This window comes from Palaemon carinicauda, chromosome 42, assembly GCF_036898095.1.
Source record: "Palaemon carinicauda isolate YSFRI2023 chromosome 42, ASM3689809v2, whole genome shotgun sequence".
NCBI lineage: Eukaryota > Metazoa > Arthropoda > Malacostraca > Decapoda > Palaemonidae > Palaemon > Palaemon carinicauda.
The window spans coordinates 5,539,777-5,557,371 of NC_090766.1; the positions used below are offsets into that span (position 1 = coordinate 5,539,777).

The 17,595-nt window shown below is 34.0% G+C and overlaps 1 protein-coding gene across 1 annotated transcript in view; it reads right to left on the reverse strand.

Moving 5' to 3' along the window:
- Khc-73 (Kinesin heavy chain 73) overlaps positions 1-17,595 on the reverse strand; it is an 86,808-nt gene that overhangs the window by 11,177 nt on the left and 58,036 nt on the right. Inside the window, 5 exon segments of the mRNA XM_068365450.1 lie at positions 63-466; positions 3,287-3,421; positions 3,597-3,775; positions 4,797-4,945; positions 12,179-12,250. Of these exon segments, the coding sequence (XP_068221551.1) occupies positions 63-466; positions 3,287-3,421; positions 3,597-3,775; positions 4,797-4,945; positions 12,179-12,250 (939 nt within the window).

A 17,595-nucleotide genomic window follows, 5' to 3' on the forward strand; every position in this document is an offset into this window, starting at 1 on the left:
TCATTTACAGATAGGCCTCCCCCCAAAAAACAAATTACTTTTTATACAATCTATAAACTTACCACCTATTACCACTGAAGCCCCATTCATACCAATGTAAGGCTCGGCTGCATCAGTTTGAGAGTGAGCCAAGGGGAAGGACATGCGATGGGCTGGGTTTCGCTTCCCAGAATTTTTTCGTAGGACCACTTCAGGAGTGACAGATGCTGGCAATGATGAGTTTGACAGACAAGATGAATTTAAAGAACAATCAGGACTAACAGATTTAGGTGTGCAATTTATTGCTGATTTCATGTTATTGGGTGTGCCAGTATTACTAGAACCTGAGTTATTTAGGCGAGAATTTTCTTTATTCTCCTCATCTTCTATTATTTTCAATTCACTTTCAGACTTTGATACACTAGAATCAGTTCCAAGTTGCTGATTAATCACTGTTCTCGTATCACTAGAGTCACTTTCACCAGAGCTGGAAAAAAGTAAAATATTCAGGCTGAAAAAAATCATAATCTGTAAAATCCTTGATTTTTAAATTTTGTAATTTAAATACTAGAATGATGGAAATATTTCTATGAAATCTATTTTTTTATTTCTGTCATTGATTTCAAATTGAGTGTTTGATAATTTCCCATCATTTCTTGTACTTAATTTTTACATACAAAAACCCCATTCAGCTTTTCATTGGAGGTACTATTGGACTAAGGTTAAAACTTGCCATGATCTTAAAGAAATATAACCCAATCCTTTGACAGTACCTAACCCACAAACGGCGGCACATCACTAAAATTGATGCTTTATGTGCTACTAAAATGTGATCATTGTTTTTAGCGATGCTTCAATTTAAAATCAGGCAGGTAAAAACAGGTGTTGGAGGCGGGGTTTTATGCCATAGGGTTAACCAACCATTTAGAAGACAAATTAAGGAATTTTGCCACAATCCCTCTATTTTTGAAATGGAGATATAATACACATGTGCAACTTTTGCCAAGTTTCGGTCTTTGTTTTTTTCTTTGCACAACGGAGACTGAAATTTACTTTGTGATTTATTGATATAATTACATAATAATGGCAAATGAAAGAAGTGATAGCAATTGGTCACTTAGTGACAATGATTTCAATATAAGTCAGGGTTCTGAAAGTTATATTGAAAGTGTTAGTGATACAGTACTGATATCGGTGATTATGATCATGTGTCTATCTGGGCCCGCGCCTATACGCTGAAAGACATTAGTTCCGACACGAAATTAGTTTTTACATAAAGACCAACAGGAGCAATTAGTGTGCCTCAAAGAAATTCCCAGCCCATTCAATATCTTAATTTGTTCCCGACTGATAATATTGTAAAACGGACAAACAAATACGCAGCTGACGTACTCGCCACCAAAGCTGATTGTATTGCTAATCACAATTGCAGCTGATTTCATTGCTGGAACCCTGTGACTGAGAACAAGGTAAAAAAAATATTTAGGATGGATTTTGTTAATGGGACTTATTTGTGTAAAGGATGAAAACATATACACAGTACAGTATATATATGCAAATAAGGTTAGTAAAAGTTCTATATACAGTACTTTCATTAGGGTACTTAGTAACAGAAATGTTGATAGCACTGTAACAACTAATTACTAGAGGATGATTCTCTTTTGAAACTGTTAAATGGTTTCGTTGAATGTACAATATCTGTTGAGCTACTAGTTTATATATACTGTACCTGAATTTTTTCCCCAATTTCCAAGATAAATTCAGCTCTTGTTCATTCAGAAATGATGAGAAAGCATGACATGTACTGTATGTGTTTCGTCAACAAAGTTCAAAATGAAAAAGACAGAAAAAACTTTCTTTATATTTCACAAAAAAAAAAATATATACTGTATATTTTTTATTGCAGTAATAATTGCCAATTGCTGGTAATTCCAGCTGTATATAATACATTATTATTCTTATGAAATAATCTGATAAATTTCCAAAGATAATTAAAAACAATTCATGAAACAAGCGTCGCATTTTGGCAGCATAAACATTGCCGTTTGTGGGCTAAGTACACTACTTTTTCCTTCCAGTCATTTTTAAACATCAGCAGTGTGTTCGTTTAAATTATTATTATTATTACTTGCCAAGCTACAACCCTAGTTGGAAAAGCAGACTGCTATAAGCCCAGGGGCCCCAACAGGGAAAATAGCCCAGTGAGGAAAGGAAAAAAGGAAATATATATTTCCTAAATAAACTATAAAAACTTAACGAAACAAGAGGAAGAGAAATAAGATATAATAGTGTGCCCGACTGTATCCCCAAGCAAGAGAACTCTAACCCAAGATAGTGGAAGGCCATGATACAAAGGCTATGGCACTACCCAAGAATAGAGAATCATCCCTGATTTACCAGACCACTGAAAGTTGCAACCATTAGCAGAACCACACTTTTGGCTTTAATTAGAATTAGTTCAAAAGAACATTTAACTTGAGATTGTTGGTGAATTTTACATAAAAGAAAAGTAGACTTGACAAAGATAACCCTCCCCCTCAAAGTTTACAAATTCCCTCATAAATTTGTCTTCAGAATTTTTCATCCTATCACATAATACAATATATATTCAATTAGGTTTCCTAACGTCTTGTGACAAGTTGAAAAGAGCATTATGGCACTTTTCTTTCAAAAGCTATAATGGTTCATAATGTTTTTTTAAATATAAATTATAAATTTTCCAAAACAGGTTTGCATAAGAGAGTAATTTAACCAGCGTTTTATATATTCATAAATATTTTCTAAAAATAAATACCTTATCACATATTCATACACAACATACAAGTAATTAAGACTTTTCAGAAGGCAAAGGTGTCTCCTAATGACTTTAGATACTACTGAAAGTCTTGATTCCATTTTAAAAGGGTGTCATAATATTGTGTAATTTTCCTGTAGGCAATACTCAGATTTGATTAAAATAAATATATCTTCTGATAGCAGGATACCTAATCTGGATTCAGAGTTCCCATGCATAAGTAATAGTTAGGGCACATACTAACACAGTGGAAAATTTAAGATAAATGTGACCTGTACAAACTAAAATATTGAGTGCATTAGAGTGAAAGCCTTGTCTGTTGTGACAAAATTATCATAACCTTGATCAATACCTTTAATCATCATTATCAAACAACTGCAAAATTAAATCTTACACATCCAAATGCTGCATAATGGAAATTATTATCACCAGTGAGTATAGAATACAAATACTAAGGTGTACATACGATTAAAATTACGGTACTGTCAAAACCGTAAAGAATCAGGTCGTTACCTTATTGTCGATACATCCATAACAGTATGGTTTGTTGGTAATTCCTTATCAGGAGTTTCATCTACACTAACACTGCGCACGGAGAGAGAGTCTTCGCTTAACGTTGTTGAGGAGACAGCACCAGATCCATACCCACTGTTGAAGGAATCGAGAATTTATGGAAATGTTGACACAATTAGTTTTTACATGATTAATCCACTTTTAAAATCTTAAAAGCCTGATCAAACCATTAAAACCATATTCATATCATCAGAATAATCAATGCCATATATTTAAAAAGTAAAATCCACATAATAAAACTATATATAACCTTGAAACAGTTGAAGGAGTTCCTGCTTTTGTTGCACCAACTTCATTTAAGGAGTCTAAAGTACGACTCTGAGTAAGCAACAGTCTTCCACTTGTTAAGCTTCCACTTCTGTAGGATGTGAATTCACTGAACTCTTCTTCACCACTAATTCCTCCTGAAACTCCCATTTGATTATCGTTCTGAAATAAAAAAAAAAAGTAAATGAATATTGCATTTTCCAAGTAAATCCACTTTACCAGAAAGAAGTAAACTAACTTCTCAGGTTTGCTCACAGAAATGTGTATTACTTATGTTTATAAAATAAATGCACAAATTTTCCAATGACTTATTATTAGTTATAAAATTCTGTCTTCACAGAAAAGGCTTAAGAAAACATGAGCCACTGTTGTTGTCTTAATTTAAGCAGGAAGAATATCACAATAATGTACCATGATCTTTATCCTCCATCTAATCACTGGAGTGGTAATGGTAATAAAAAATGTCCAATTATTCTAGGACAATGGTAAAGGAAGAAAGACTCCTTTGGAGTAGTAGCTGTGTTGAAACAAATTACACTATTTTACAAAATTGATATGACAGTTATACCCCCACATTACGTCATTAATTGGTTCCATGAGACCTGACCTAAGTTGATTTTTGAGTAGGACAGATTTGTGCACTATAGAGTGACTTTTACATTTCCTATACACGCTGAACATTTTCTTACATCCTGATAACATTTTATAAAATCAGATACCTTCATTAATAAGCTTCCATGTGTGGTATAGTATAGTACAGTACAGAACTTCATAGTTAATGTGCGACAAAGAGACTAATGTAACGTTGCATAAAAGTGCTTAACCCTTTTACCCCCAAAGGACGTACCGGTATGTCCTTTCAAAAAAATGGTATAAAATTTTTTTTTTTTCATATTTTTTATAATTTTTTGAGAAAATTCAGGCATTTTCCAAGAGAATGAGACCAACCTGACCTCTCTATGACAAAAATTAAGGCTGTTAGAGCAATTTAAAAAAATATACTGCAAAATGTGTTGGGAAAAAAATAACCCCCTGGGGGTTAAGGGTTGGAAATTTCCAAATAGCCTGGGGGTAAAAGGGTTAGCCTGAATTTTATTTTTGTATCTAATAATATTCAAGGATGAGCCACCACAACCACAATCAAATTACTGTATGCACTACAATTCTTTACTGTGTGACTTACCTCCTCATCATCATCAACCATCTCCTCCTCTTCATCCTCCTCCTCCTCTTCCTCTTCCATATGCAATAGGGGAGCTGCTTCTCTTGTGTTTTCCTCATGCAATGTAGTCATCCTTGGGGTCATCTTCATTGGACCAGGACTAGGTGAGGCTATAGAAAAAAAAGTGGCTTCATTAGTTTGCGGAACCCTTAATAATAATAACTCCAGAATTAAGAATAAAACTGGAATTTTCCACACATGATTAAAGAGCATAATTCAGCCTAATGTTGCTCTGTTGTACCAACATTTATAGCTTCAACATTATACATAAAAAACGATGCATGCACATGCTTCTCACTTCTTTTTTTTGTATAGTCTTTACCTACGTTTTTAAAAAGAGAAAATACCCAAGTTTCAAATTTAATAAAAAAAAGAATATGAATTTGTCATAAAAAATATGCATCCTCTTGTACAAAAAAAAAAAAAAAAAAAAAAAAAAAAAGATACCAGTACTATAATGGGGAACATTTTACAGATAAAACTTTATGCATTACACAATACGATAACATTCTTTTTATGATGCCTATGAAGCTCTGGTCTCAAAACAACTGCAACACCAATAGTTTGGCCTGAAACCATGAGGAGTGTTCTCCAAAACTTGGAGCGCAAATAAATCTGAATGCTATGAAAACTTTCTTCTCTTACTAAGAATTAAAGACAACAAAAAACAGTATTTCTTTTTTCAAACTTAGGGGTAAAGTATCCCCTAATACTTATTCTTGATAAATATTTTAAAAAATGTTCTAATTCCTTTGCCAAATACTTTATATTAAGGGAATATATCCAAAAAACTGAAGCTTTACATTACTTCTAGAGTACCAATTCTCCAAGAGGCAGCAGTTTTCACTTCCACTATTTTTGTTTGGGCCTGGCCCTGGCAGAGAGAGAGAGAGAGAGAGAGACCACCTAGGTGTTGACTTGGTGTCATCTAGAGCCCTTTTCTTACCACAACGACTAACATTCCTGGACTTCTTTGACTTATTACCAAAAGAAGCATCAGAAGAGGAAGAGGAGTAAACTCGTTCCTTTTCCTTACCAACCTTCTCAGGCTTTGCAAACAGAAAAGATGAGGTCTGAATGACCACTAACAATAAAGCCTCACAAGAGGAAAAACCACATGGGTTGTTCCAACAGGAACCACAACACTAGGGAACAATGCTACGGGGAAAATGGATAACACAGACATGGGTGCAGTATGGTTGTGAGCCAAAGGCCCCCAGGAAACATGCACTGGGGTGATAGGTACTGGGGTAACACACCGCAGGAAAAGTGAGCAAAGGGATGCGAGCCACAGAGGTAACGAGGCAGCTTTCTTTAAAGTCCTTTTGTGGTTCAGGCGCACTAAAGAGAACACCACTGGGGCCACTAACACTAGTATCACATCTGCAATCACTGGAGTCACCACTAGGGTGACTGGCACTGGAGGAGATGTAGCCTTAGTTACCAGCATCCTTAAAAAAAGACATTTAAGATCTACCTGAAAGACCTAAGGAAGGCAAGAAATCAGTTGTCATTGGCAGTCTGCAAGGAAGAGCTTTCAGCAGATGTTAAAGTGTGGCTTTTACCTAACGCTCCACCAACCCTGGAAAAACTCCCCAATGGAGATCAGAGTCCTCCCTGCTCCGGGGACATTCCCTGGGACAAAGCCAGGGGTGTATACTCAGAAGCCTCATTGAACATCAAACTCAACAAGGAGCACAAAGAACTAAACAGTCTCTCCAGTATTGTCATGGGTTTTGCCAAGATGCCAGAGAAGACTTAGCTTGCCTGTCATAATAGAAGGCCACAATCTACATTTGGTAAATAGGGATAATCATGAGCAATCATGGCCCTATGGTGTAGAGTGAGTAGATTTATTGCCAGTTTAGCCATAAACCGATGCAGTGTCCAACCTACACGCATCCTGCTTCATTTGGTTATCAACATAAAACCAATATTAACCATTGCAACTAAATCATATGAAAAAAATATGAAACTGCCTTGGGTAGGGCACAACAGTATGACCGCACTCATTGTGGCCAGACAGCAAAGTCTGACAGGAGGTTGGGGAAGAGCAACCTCGCCTGTGTTCACCACCTACCTTTAACAACCTTGTTAATGATTTCAATGGATGCTCTAGCTCTGTAGAAGACATTCCTTATTTCAAAGAATGAAGCCCTTGTATATGCATAAGAACAAACAAGTTTTGCATTCTTTCGAGAATCAAATGTTTAAGAGATTATTTGGAAGTGGAAAGACCATGTTACCTGATGGAAGAATGACACTTTTAATACTCATTCACTAATATCGAATATTCCATTCATCACAGAAGCAAGAGGATTTTCTACTGTATTTCAATGTCTTTCCTAGAATTATATGACAAAACATTTCTTTTTATTAATGAACAATTATCGAAACTACCCACAAACACTATTAAAATATAATGAGTATATCGACATGAAATAAGAACGCTGATTAACAAAAACATAATCCTGTAATTAAAATTTTGCTTTTCGATGTTTTATCTACAAAAATTGCTTTCTCTAGACTTCCTAACTATTAATACATTAAAAATGGGTTGCTTACATACCACTGAGCATGCAAAAATAAAGGTGAAGAATACAGAAACTATTTACACACGACATTAAAAATAAATGTTAGAGAGCATTTCATTTTAATGTAATTCAGATAGGGAGTTCTTTGACGGCATGGCCTATTGTTTAACATGGAATCTGTACTATACCCTTTCACAGCAGTCCATGTAGATTATTATGATTTATGAATAGTTTATCCTACTAGCAAATTAACATTCTTAAAACTCTCACATAACTTGCCTGAAAGGTTCATTTTTAATAAAATATGAGAACTTATCTACTATTACAGTATTACTCCTTAGAAATTCAACTATGGGATAAACTGAAAATGTTGGAGATTATAACAGTATCTTTCATAGATTTGTTTCCCTAATTTGGCATTGATTACTGAACAAAAACTTAGCACACTCATAAAATATACTCAATGAAAAGCATTGTTTTGCATTCTTGATTACGACATGTGAATTGTTTGTTAAATACCAAATCAAAGAAAAGATATTATTTAGATGTGGTGTTCGTTTTAGAATAATAAGCGCCACATTCCAGCAATTAGTACGATCTGAATTAATATATTGCTATCAGTAATCAATTGTACATTAAGAACTAAACTGTTGGGACATTTGGGAATTTTAGGAAAGTAGTTTTGTAAGGCTTCTAATGCACTTCTAGTCACTCAACATTTCAGACGTTTGTGGTGGCATGTTTTTAACAATCTTAATTGCATACTATATTACAGACAATTAACTTGAAACCCAATTCTTCTCAGTTCTAATCAGTCAGGTTAAGTATTGAACACTGACTGTACAGTCTGTTGGAGTACTCAAATATTCATAGGCTAGCAAGTTGATACATAGCGTACTTGGGTCACCATATGTACAACAATACAGTAAGCAGTTCAAACTCTGAAAAAATACTGAAATTACAAAATTACAGAAATGACTACGTGTATTTCTTGCACCTGAAGGTATCAAGCACTTTGCATACATACCTGTCACCTGACACAGGAAAATTGTGGAGAACTATGGTACTTATACAATGCAGCGAAAGAATCAAAGTGAATTATTCTATTGTCATATTTAGTATACTATTTGTATATAGGGTCATGCTTTGTACAGTAAATCTACAAATTACTCGGCATAATAAAAACGAGTTATCAATGGAGTCTCAAAATTATGTTTATCTAAATATAAGATATTAATACTTACCGTTGACTACACTCGTATATTACTTTGAAACGGACAGAGGATGTCTACATTACAGAATATTTTCTAAATCTCAAGTACCATATTGTAAAAAGAAGAAAAATAAAACTTTCCAAGGTCTCACAGGAATAATGGACAAACAAATCTCAAATAAAGAACTACAGAAAACATGGCGCTAAAGTTGTTTTACTTGTTTTGAAACTTAGTCATTTGTGTAATGGTTTGTTTTTACTTTAAACAACTTTTTTTGTTAAGAAAGAGAAATATAAAGAACTTTCTTTTTTTAAAAGAATGACTAAAAACTCTGAACTGAATTATCTACTGTATTAGCAAATGTAAGGGGTTGCTTATGAAGGTTTACAATATACTGTAGTGTCTAAATGAGTTTTTAAAGGGTTATTTTTCAAGTAGTTGTTTATTAAGTTGTAAACCAATTAACAATTTAACATGAGGTATGACTGTACTGTGTTGAGAAAGTCCCCTGAGATATATAACCTTCCCTGAAGAAATGACGGTTTTACTGCCTGTTATATACAGGGAAACTATAAATACCTTGCAAGAGAGTAATAAACTATCTTTTTTAAAGTATTTTTTACCCACTATTTCAAAAAATTAAATAATTTGCATATAAAAAGCCTAACAAGAGGAAGTACTTTAAAAAAAATTAGATTTCTTAAAAAGTAAAACAAAGTAGGCTGTTCAAATGTCACACTTAGGTCCAAACATTTTGTTTAGTAAGATTAGAAATAGAAATATTAGAGCACTAAATTTTCAGTACAATTATGTTCATTATCAACAAGTCTGGTTAAAGTATCTGTAAATAGAATTTTAAAAGAAGGGATCCAGGCTGAAATGCTGTAAAAGATGGAAAGAAAAAGACAATGATGTTAAAGAAAACGCATCCTTTTCACATCAAAGGATACAACTACTGTACCTACTCAAACTACTAAGACACTTGATGATATTGAATATTTTGGCAGATTATGAGCCAGTCCCGGATTTCTCAGCAAAAATGTTTCAGTATTATAGAACTGTCCTTATTCTTTTATGTTACATATCTATGGGTAGATAAGAAGCACTTTTTTTTAAAACAAGACTTCCCTTTCCGAGCATAAAATATCACTATACTGTAAAGAGTTCTATAGTCCATTTTTTTTAGCGATGCATATTTGCACCGACTCGCGGCGGTGCCCTTTTAGCTCGGAAAAGTTTCCTGATCGCTGATTGGTTAGACTATTTGCACCGACTCGCGGCGGTGCCCTTTTAGCTCGGAAAAGTTTCCGGATCGCTGATTGGTTGGACAAGATAATTCTAACCAATCAGCGATCAGGAAACTTTTCCGAGCTAAAAGGGCACCGCCGCGAGTCGGTGCAAATATGCATCGCTAAAAGAAATGGACTATAGTGCGACCATATCACAGATCACTTTTGAGAGCCAATCCGTGGTACAGTGGTAGAATAAGCATTAGTCCTTCAAGAAGATTTTTTCTAATGCTAAAATACTAAAAAAAAAAAAAACATCCATTAAAACAGACTTAGAGGAAACTTACTGGAGACAAAGATAGCAGCTTAAGGTATTGGCGGTACTGAAAGTTAACCTAAGGTAGCTCAACAATCATTGTGCCTTCATTTCCTTCTAATTTATGAAACACCATATACAGTATCCATTTTTTTTCCATTATCAACTACATTTCCCTTTATTCAACAGCTACATAAGAACAAGAAATATTAAATATTCAAATGTAGCTCACTTGAATATCATCCATAGCAAAATAATAGCAAGGGTACTCCTTCATGAGGCAGTTATCAAAAACAAAATATTAGAAATAAAAACAAAAAGTTTAACATCCTACACACACAGTAATTCTCTTAAGATTCAAAGATCTTGTATTTTCTTAACAATATTTGGCTATAAATATCCAAACTTGAGACATTAATGCAATGGAATAAACTTTTATGATGCTTTTTAATTTTTTTTTCTGTTTATAATGAAGCCTCTGATATTCATTAAGATACCAGCTTCTATCAAAATAATATCAACTTTTTAACAAAGTATTTACATTTAACCCTTTGAGTGCCAACCCTACACTAAATGACTTGGCACTTAAGCCCAAGTCCCCTTTTAGGGCATTTTACTTGACTTTTCTTAGCACAAAAATTATACAGGATAGGACATAGCAAGATTTATTATTGTATAGCTGAATAAATTTCTACTGAAGGGAGTAGAAAATCAGACGTAAAATTAGTCTGATGACACTCAAGATGTTAATGCTTGATTTTTCTGCAAATATTTGATCAACAGAAATTCATTAAATTTCCGTTTGACTCTACAGCTTGTTTTATATCAGTTTTTATCAACGTTTTTATTGTCCACTGCGTATATTATATTTCCAATCACAAAATTATATCTTTACCCTACAAAAATTTAAAATTAGTTTAAAAAAATCATCTTAAACTCAAAATAATTCTGCTTAAACTATCCTTGTAAAATAGAGTTTAGCCTTATGTGGAAGTGCATCTTATCTACCGACAAATATGGCATTTTATTTACAACTCTAATAAAATCATATGATTTACACAGGTGAAATATAAGCCTGTGTCCCTTGCATACAGGTCATTAGACAGACATATATCACTAAAATGATGCTGGTCTTAACATCTGGTATCTTTACCTGGAAAGGTTTCACTGCAGAAATTCACATCATAGTGTTGCAAAATATTTTGCCATCAACAAACTAGTTCTTGCAAAATTATCTTCATAAAACTTTGTAGAATACTTGCTCAAAATAAATACTGTATATGAAAAGGATTCACTTAATACTTTATGACAATACTGTAAATACAAGTTCCATTATTCAATTAAAAGTTCACAGTCTTCAGTAAACTGGAACAGGAAAGTGACCTTGAATAAAATTTAGAATGAACACAAATCAAGAGAATCCTTGTAGAGTAATAAATTCATTTCTAACAAATCTGGACAAAACAATGTAATTAATCTCAATAACTTTAGTTGTCCTACAATTTCCTCTCGGCCGAGGCTTACTAAACTTTCATGTGTGAGTAAAAACCATAAAAAATTGGCAAAAAACTGCAATGATATTCATTCTGAAAGGTCTCCTCACTACTAGCACATTATGGATAATTTTAGATTACTATAAAAGGTCACTCTTAGTATAGTAATCATGTATAAAAGCAGATATAAATAAAAAAAAACAACTACTACAGAAAAATTCAATAAACATTTACAAAAAAATAAGTTCTACAAAGTTCTACTGATCTAATTCATGCATACTGTACTTAAATTACACGAGCTAGAAGATGTATCTACTTAATACGAATAATAAATAAAAATAAATGTACTATAACTACATTCTAAAAAAAAAAAGCTTCAGAAGTAACAAGAGGCCTTTCTATATACTGTAGTCTCTCTAAGAACATGAGTGATTTCAGATCACGATGCAGCAGTCAGTGACAAAATGGGAAACAGAGAAATAACCCAAATTATGCAATGCAGCAGAGAGCTACTACGGGAGAACAAAAACACTAAGGACGACAAAAACAGCACATACACTTGGCAGGAGTGGATCCCTGAAGTCTGAGAGAGTTGAGGTTCAGGTTCAGATTGAGGAACGTAGGGCGAGCTGCAAAACCAATCACAATAGATTAGCATCCCCTAAGGACAAACAAACCACAAACAAACAATGTTTGCACAAGGGTTGAGCTTCTCATATGAGGAGTGGCACCTAATAAACCATTAGTAATTTTTAGTTTGTGGAAAATAATTCAAGCACATGTATGCTATCAACACCTGAAAATAATTATCTATGAGTTAATAATTGTCTATTTAGAGTTATATCACTCAGAAATCTAAATACAATTAGAACTTTGGTTAGTACTGTACCTACTAATAATGTACATTGAAAAGATACAGAGGCAAAGAAACCATGATTAGCATTGGTAACCTATATCCATTTAGAATATGTATGAAACATTTCAAGAGAAATTTTAGAATCATGAGCCCTGTTTACACATTTCTGTACCATGAAAATAGGGAACTGAAAGGATAATGACTGCTATCACATGAATATCCACGTGTTTTCTAACGTATACCCGACAGTGGGGTACCACCTACAGCCTGAATTGCATAGTAAAACGTAGTAGTACAAGAGGTGCCTCCCTGCTTTTCATTTCATCCCTTTCCTCAGGCCTCTTCCCATATAGCTGTTCAACTTTTTAACTTAATCCTGCTCCAATTTTATATTCCTTATTCAACGTAAAATCTTTTTCAGGAAAGCACTAAGTTCAGAAATGTACAGTAGGTCTGTGGCTGGGATAAAACACTTTTTAATATGTACATAGAACCCCATTATGCCTCAAATATCTCATTAGCAATTTCAAATTAAGTACAGGTATGTCTAAACTCGATGCAATTAAAGACAAAAAAATTAAAGATCAAAGTATGCAGTTCCAGAGATGTTTCAGTTTTTTATCTAATGTCTTCAAGTATCACTAATATTATTACAAGTATAGTCAGACCACTGTGGCAGATTTCTATACTACCATAGGCTAGCACTAAGGATTCACTCTTCAAATGAAGGAAGACCATTGGATTATGAACACAGGGGAAGCAAGACAGCCAAGTGGAATGACAGCAAGACGACCCAATGAAAATTAATATGTATATAAGAAATAAACAGGAACCCACAGGATGGAAAAATTAGCTTCATTACATGTTACTATGCATTACAGAATGCACTGTAGGCAGTAACCCACTACACAGAATGCATTCAAATGTGATTCCTGTACTTTATTACTGTAGTAGAGCCCACCAAAAGTAGCAGTCCTCCATAATCTTTGCTACAAAAACAAAAGGAAACTTGATATTCTCCACTATATTTTTATAATGATAAAAATAAACCAAACTGACATTTTCCAGATTGAAAATTACTTCCCTCTCTACATTTGTTTAGAATCTTTCTCAGATTTATAAATCAGACACCTAAACTAATACAGGTTCTCCCACTCTACAAAGGTAAGGTTACTTAATCGAATGCTAACCATCACTGTCACTTAGAATCCTCTAATTTCTTGGTAAGATAATGAGTGTGTTTGATTAATTGTTTCCCATTCTTCAAAGGTAAGCTTCCTTAATCTAATGCTAACCATAACTGTCACTTAGAATCCTCTAAATGCTAACCATAACTGTCACTTAGAATCCTCTAAATGCTAACCATAACTGTCACTTAAAATCCTCTAAATGCTAACCATAACTGTCACTTAGAATCCTCTAATTTCTTGCTAACCATAACTGTCACTTAGAATCCTCTAATTTCTTGGTAAGATAATGAGTGTGTTTGATTAATTGTTAGACAAGACATAAAACCATAAGCCTCAGGAAAATGCAAGTAACTTTCTGATTACATAAGCTAACTTATTAAACATATAAAGACTTTAAAAGCTAAAATGAAGGGTTGTTAAATCATTACTCATAATGATAATAGATCAAACACTAGCCTTTGTTGATAAATAGGTTAAAAGGACGGTTCGGAAAAATAGCACATGATGGCTAATTATGCTCACTAAGAGACTTCATTGAGACTCATGAAACTGAAACTGTAAATAGACTCATGAAATATCAATGACAAAATATTTTCAGTTTTAATCATAAAAGTTCTATACTCATCTATGAATATTGAATGGGCACCTAATTGTGTGTACTGCACTTCAAATAAACCTTAAGACTAATTGACTTACAAGTAAATAACAATAAAAATTCATGATACATTGATTATCAATAATATCCAGACCAGCTTTAACTAAAATCCTTGCTGCCCAAGACATTTATATTCTGTTGAGCTTTGCACATAATTGAACATCACTCCATCATTTTTTTCCATGTTTAGGTAAGTAATATGTGAAACTGAATAATTTAAGTACAAATTTATGGAAATTCATGGCTAACCAATTAAACCAGCAATTCTGCATAAAAACTTTTGAAAATGTGTGAAGTTTGGTTGGAAGTATATATTTAGAGCATTCTCAGCCTTCCCTACTCATCATATTCTAGAACAGTGGTTCCCAACCTTTTTTCTGTCATTTCCCCCCTGCACCCAGTTCAATCATCCAGATTTCCCCCATTCATGCCCCGCCCAGCCCTCATGCCCACTCGCCTGCCTCAGAAATGGGCATGACACTCCAATTCTCCCCTTGAATATCATGTCTTTGAGAACTGATATGATCATATCACAATTGAATGGCTAACAACAAATTGCCGCACGTACTATGAAGACATTTTCTGCTTCTTTTGGTTTGTAGGTAGTGTAATTATTTCCCCCCCTGGAAGCTTCAAATTTCCCCCCAGGGGGATATTTCCCCCAGGTTGGGAACCACTGTTCTAGAACCAAAGATGAAATTACATATTGCATTGCTGCTCATAATACGATAAAAACGGTAAAATGTACATACAGTACTACAAAACTCTCTTTCACAAATCACATCCTAGTCCATGACAAGCAGGATTCTAGTTTCCTTTGAAATCTGGATATTAGGATCAAATACCTCTTTATAAACAGCTGGGGAAAGGGAACAACAAACAAACCGTGATTTAACACTCAGAGGAAAATCATCAAATTAACTGTGAGACATCTAATTATATACTGAATGATGGTTACAGTCAATGGAAATTTCACAGGCAAGTTCCCACAAGATTTCTGCTTCTAAATTTTGTATCTCAAACTGGAAAAGTTATATCTGATTTTTACAGCAGGCTGAAAATTTAATCTTTGAAAATTTCACAAACTCTGATAAATATATGCAACTACACTCAAGCAGAAGAGGCCTATCGTGAAATTCCATAAAAATATAGTATAGGCTAAATCATGGAAAGTTGACGGTGACTTCAAATACTAAAATTAAGATACAAGGTAATTTTTTATTTACATTTGCTACAGCAGCAGCAAACGCATGTAAACGTCCTAAAAACAAATCATATATCACATGAATTATAAAATGTACATGAACCAAAGTGCTTCACTTAGCTACTCAGAAATACGCTTTTATAATAATTAGTCATATACATTACTGTACATACTTTGTTTGCACTATCCTTTTTTACCTCATTAAAAAGCCAATCATCAATGCATACTTCTAGTCCTACCATTCATGACTAGGCATGATAAATGCTTCATGGTTTTATATCATTATAGCTTGAAAAGATTTTCAATGTAAAAATGGAATTCTGTTTTAACTCGTCACTACGAAATAAGAACATAAATTACTAATTGCCTAGAATGAAATTTGATGTTATATGTTATATGGTGGATAATGTGGGAGGGTGGGCTGTGACACCCTAGCAGTACCAGCTGAACTCGGTTGAGTCCCTTGTTAGGCTGGGAGGAACGTAGAGAGTAGAGGTCCCCTTTTTGTTTTTGTTTCTTTGTTGATGTCGGCTACCCCCCAAAATTGGGGAAAGTGCCTTGGTATATGTATGTGTGTATGTATGTACATGAAGCAGGGACAAAAGAATCATTCTCATTTCAATTGAGAAACCATGTATTCAGAAAAAAATTGAGGGATAGAGTGTTATGAAAAAGAACCACGTCAAAATTTTATTGTTTTAATGGGGAATTAAAATGTATCCTTACTGGTTGGTCAGTCTCTATTTTCACCCCTGGTTAGAATTCTTGTCCCTGAACTTCTGTTCATAGTGTCGTGTTTTGCAACTCAAACATTTGTGTTATTGTTTCTAAAAACCTTCCTTAACCCTTTTACCCCCGGGCTCTTTGGAAATTTCCAACCCTTAACCCCCAAGGGGTTATTTTTTCCCCAGCACATTTTGCAGTATATTTTTTTTAAATTACTCTAACAGCCTTAATTTTTGTCATAGAGAGGTCAGGTTGGTCTCATTCTCTTGGAAAATGCCTGAATTTTTTAAAAAAAATATCAAAAATATGGAAAAAAAAAATTTATAGCATTTTTTTGCAAGGACGTACTGGTACATCCATGGGGGTAAAGGGATGAGTTTTGTGAAACGTACCAGTACGTCCTTTGGGGGTAAAAGGGTTAATATGCTCCTTCTTCTCTGGAAGATCGGTTTATAAAAATTTACCGATAAAATAATAAAAAACACCTGAATAAAGCTTTATTTTTACAATTTATCTGTTGTCATTGTTGACTTGTTCTGGTGTCAATTTAATTCAATCTTTTGAATCCATAAATACGGATAATATATGAAAATCTTTAAATGATTAAAAACTAAACTCCATAAGTATGCACTGAATCAGACTTCATATATTAAGAGTAAATTTTCATGCACTGCCTTCACGAGTCACAAACTGAAATGAATGGTATACAGTATTAGCCTATAAAACTAAACAATATCCCTAAAATACAATATCCTGTCTCAATAAAAGTTATAAAACTAAGTAAACAATATGCTACATAGTTCAAAGAAGTTCTGTCCATTGTTCATTACAAAAGCCTTTTTGGTATGAAAGAATTGTCATCTAATTATTTCTTTATGGTGACTGAATGGGATCAGTTTCAACAGACATCAGGCAGCAAACACCAACATGCATAAAAGCAATTCCTTAACGTTTTCCATAATTTCTGTGCATTTCTTACAACATCGCCTTTGACTTGGTTAACATTTAACTGGTGGTTAGCAAATCTTAGGGGTGCACAATTTCAGGGATCATTTGGGATTCTTCCATTAACTATGTAGCATTTTGGGGATGACCTCCTAACTCTAATTAATTCCCTAGCCAAAACCTACACTAAAAGAGTCAACTTTCCATGACTTTCCTAGCAAGGTACACTATGCAGTAATCAGCAACTGGAGCGGTGGAACATCTGTGTGGATCAAGCTGGTGGGTGCAGAGGAGAGAGAGAGAGCTCGTGAAGGTTAGAACATTCAAGATCGTACCATGTTTGAACCCTTGAAAGCACCAAATATAAAAATAAGAACTCTTTCAGTATCAAATAATCC